Consider the following 1,906-nt stretch of genomic DNA (forward strand, 5'->3'; position numbering starts at 1 on the left):
TACACACTTCATAATTCTACAAATGTTGATGTCATTTAGGTACTGGTGGATATTGAAGTGGTTAAAAAGTTTTATGGAAGTGATGCAAAAGGATTTAGAGAGGGATTATGGGGGAGAAGGGTGATCGGGCCAGCAGAAGCTGGCGCTTCACCGGGAACGGGACGCCAGCAGATGCGTCCGAAAAAGAGCGGCCCAGTGCCCGCCAGCACCCGGCCGCGTGTCGTTGCCCGGTGCTGGTGCGGGCCGGAACGCCGTGCGAGTAGGCAACCACTTGCTCTTCCTCGGAGATGCCCGCTTGCGACTATTTCCCTTTTCCCCCGCATAATCCCTGCTTTTCCCTCCGATGCCCGCTAGCGACCATCCGGCCCCTCCTGCCGGGGGACCATGCCAGCTTGCGACCACCTCCCGAATCAGGACTTGCTGCCAAGCACAATCCTGAAGAACTCCGTGGCATGTACTTTCGGGACGTCCCAGTAGTACGTGTGAGTTCTTCCGGAGGATCACCTCCAATGCCTCCCGAAAGTAAACGGGAGCTGCTTTGTTGACTGGGATTCTACACTTAAGCATAGTCCATGATCCGCCCAAACGCTGCTCGTCGACTCATCTCTGGTCTTCCAGGGCTGCTGCACGCCCAATCGTTGTCTGCTCATAGTTCCAGGCGCGGATTACCGGAAAATTTCGCGAATCGACCGGGAACAATGGGGATACAGTCGGAACTCTCAACAGATTCCGGCTGGAGTGCCAAAATACGGCCGGAGAGAAGGAATACGGTCGGAAATCGTATAGATTTACGGCCGGAATACCACTTTCCGGCCTGAAACCTGGCCGGAATTTTCACTGGGGTAGTCGTTCTACAAAAGAGGTGTCGCATTCGTGCGGACTCGCATTTTGTCTTTTGAAAGTTCGGCAACAAACGTTCCTCAAGTAAACCTAAAATCATTAGTTTTACGTACCTAACGCTGCTACTTCACTAAAGAGTAACAAAGTGACAAATCTAGATTGATAAGTGTTCCGTCTCAGTTTCAGAAAAAAAACATTTTATGCATACATAAATTAAATGTTGCATTTGTATTTAGAGTATTATTTTGTTGCGATCGTATACTAATTTTTGCATTTTAATAAAAAAAATACACTGTAAAAAGCTTACGAACTAAATACTTTGCAACGTTACGAACAATTTTCGTTCTTTGTATTGCAAAGAAATTGTTCGTATTGCAAAGCGATTGTTTGTAAGGCTAGACGGGTCTTACGAACAATCGGTTTGCATTACGAACTAATTGTTCGTAAGCTTACGACGGGCTGCAGCGTCGTAACCTTGGTGGTAAAAAATCCGGCGACCTCGCTGGATGGTAGGTAGGCCGTCTGGGAACACCTCGAGAAATATCAGATTTTGTACCACCAGGGATAAAAATATCCCGCCCTCAGAAGTCGGCTCAGAGCCTAAGTGGCAAAGAGTTTCCGCGCTCTGAGCCGTTTTTAGAGGGCTGCAGCGTCGTAACCTTGGCGGTACAAAATCTGGCGACCAAGGTGGATGGTATAGGTAGCCCGTCTGGGAACACACTGGGAATATATCAGATTTCTTACCACCAAGGATAAAAATGTCCCGCCCTCCAAAGTCGGCTCAGAGCCTAAGAGGCACAGACTTTCAGGAAAAGTGTCCCGCCATATTTTGATATGTTGTTCCTCAGGTCCTAAAACGCAATTCTGGATGGTTTGTTTTTGGACCATTTTTCGGTTGTGCTTTGGGTGAAGCGCTCTAAACATTTTTAGAGGGCTGCAGCGTCGTAACCTTAAGAGGCCCACCACGACGCCCGGGCCCAGGTCTAACGACCAGAGCAAAACCTGGGGATACGGGTTCCGTAACGGCCGGTGAGTTAGCAGTGTATATAATGCAGTCTTTAAGGAC

At 48.7% G+C, this 1,906-nt stretch overlaps 2 protein-coding genes across 2 annotated transcripts in view; both read left to right on the forward strand.

The window, feature by feature from the left end:
- Positions 1–1,906, forward strand: part of LOC113215607 (uncharacterized) — a 21,672-nt gene that overhangs the window by 16,209 nt on the left and 3,557 nt on the right. The window lies entirely within an intron of this gene.
- LOC127750578 (uncharacterized protein K02A2.6-like) overlaps positions 699–1,906 on the forward strand; it is a 4,541-nt gene continuing 3,333 nt past the window's right edge. The window contains exon 1 of the mRNA XM_052272615.1: positions 699–770. Coding sequence (XP_052128575.1) covers positions 699–770 — 72 coding nt within the window. The remainder of the gene's footprint in view (positions 771–1,906) is intronic.

The sequence above is a fragment of the Frankliniella occidentalis genome, unplaced genomic scaffold, assembly GCF_000697945.3.
Source record: "Frankliniella occidentalis isolate FOCC.00 unplaced genomic scaffold, Focc_3.1 Scaffold214, whole genome shotgun sequence".
NCBI lineage: Eukaryota > Metazoa > Arthropoda > Insecta > Thysanoptera > Thripidae > Frankliniella > Frankliniella occidentalis.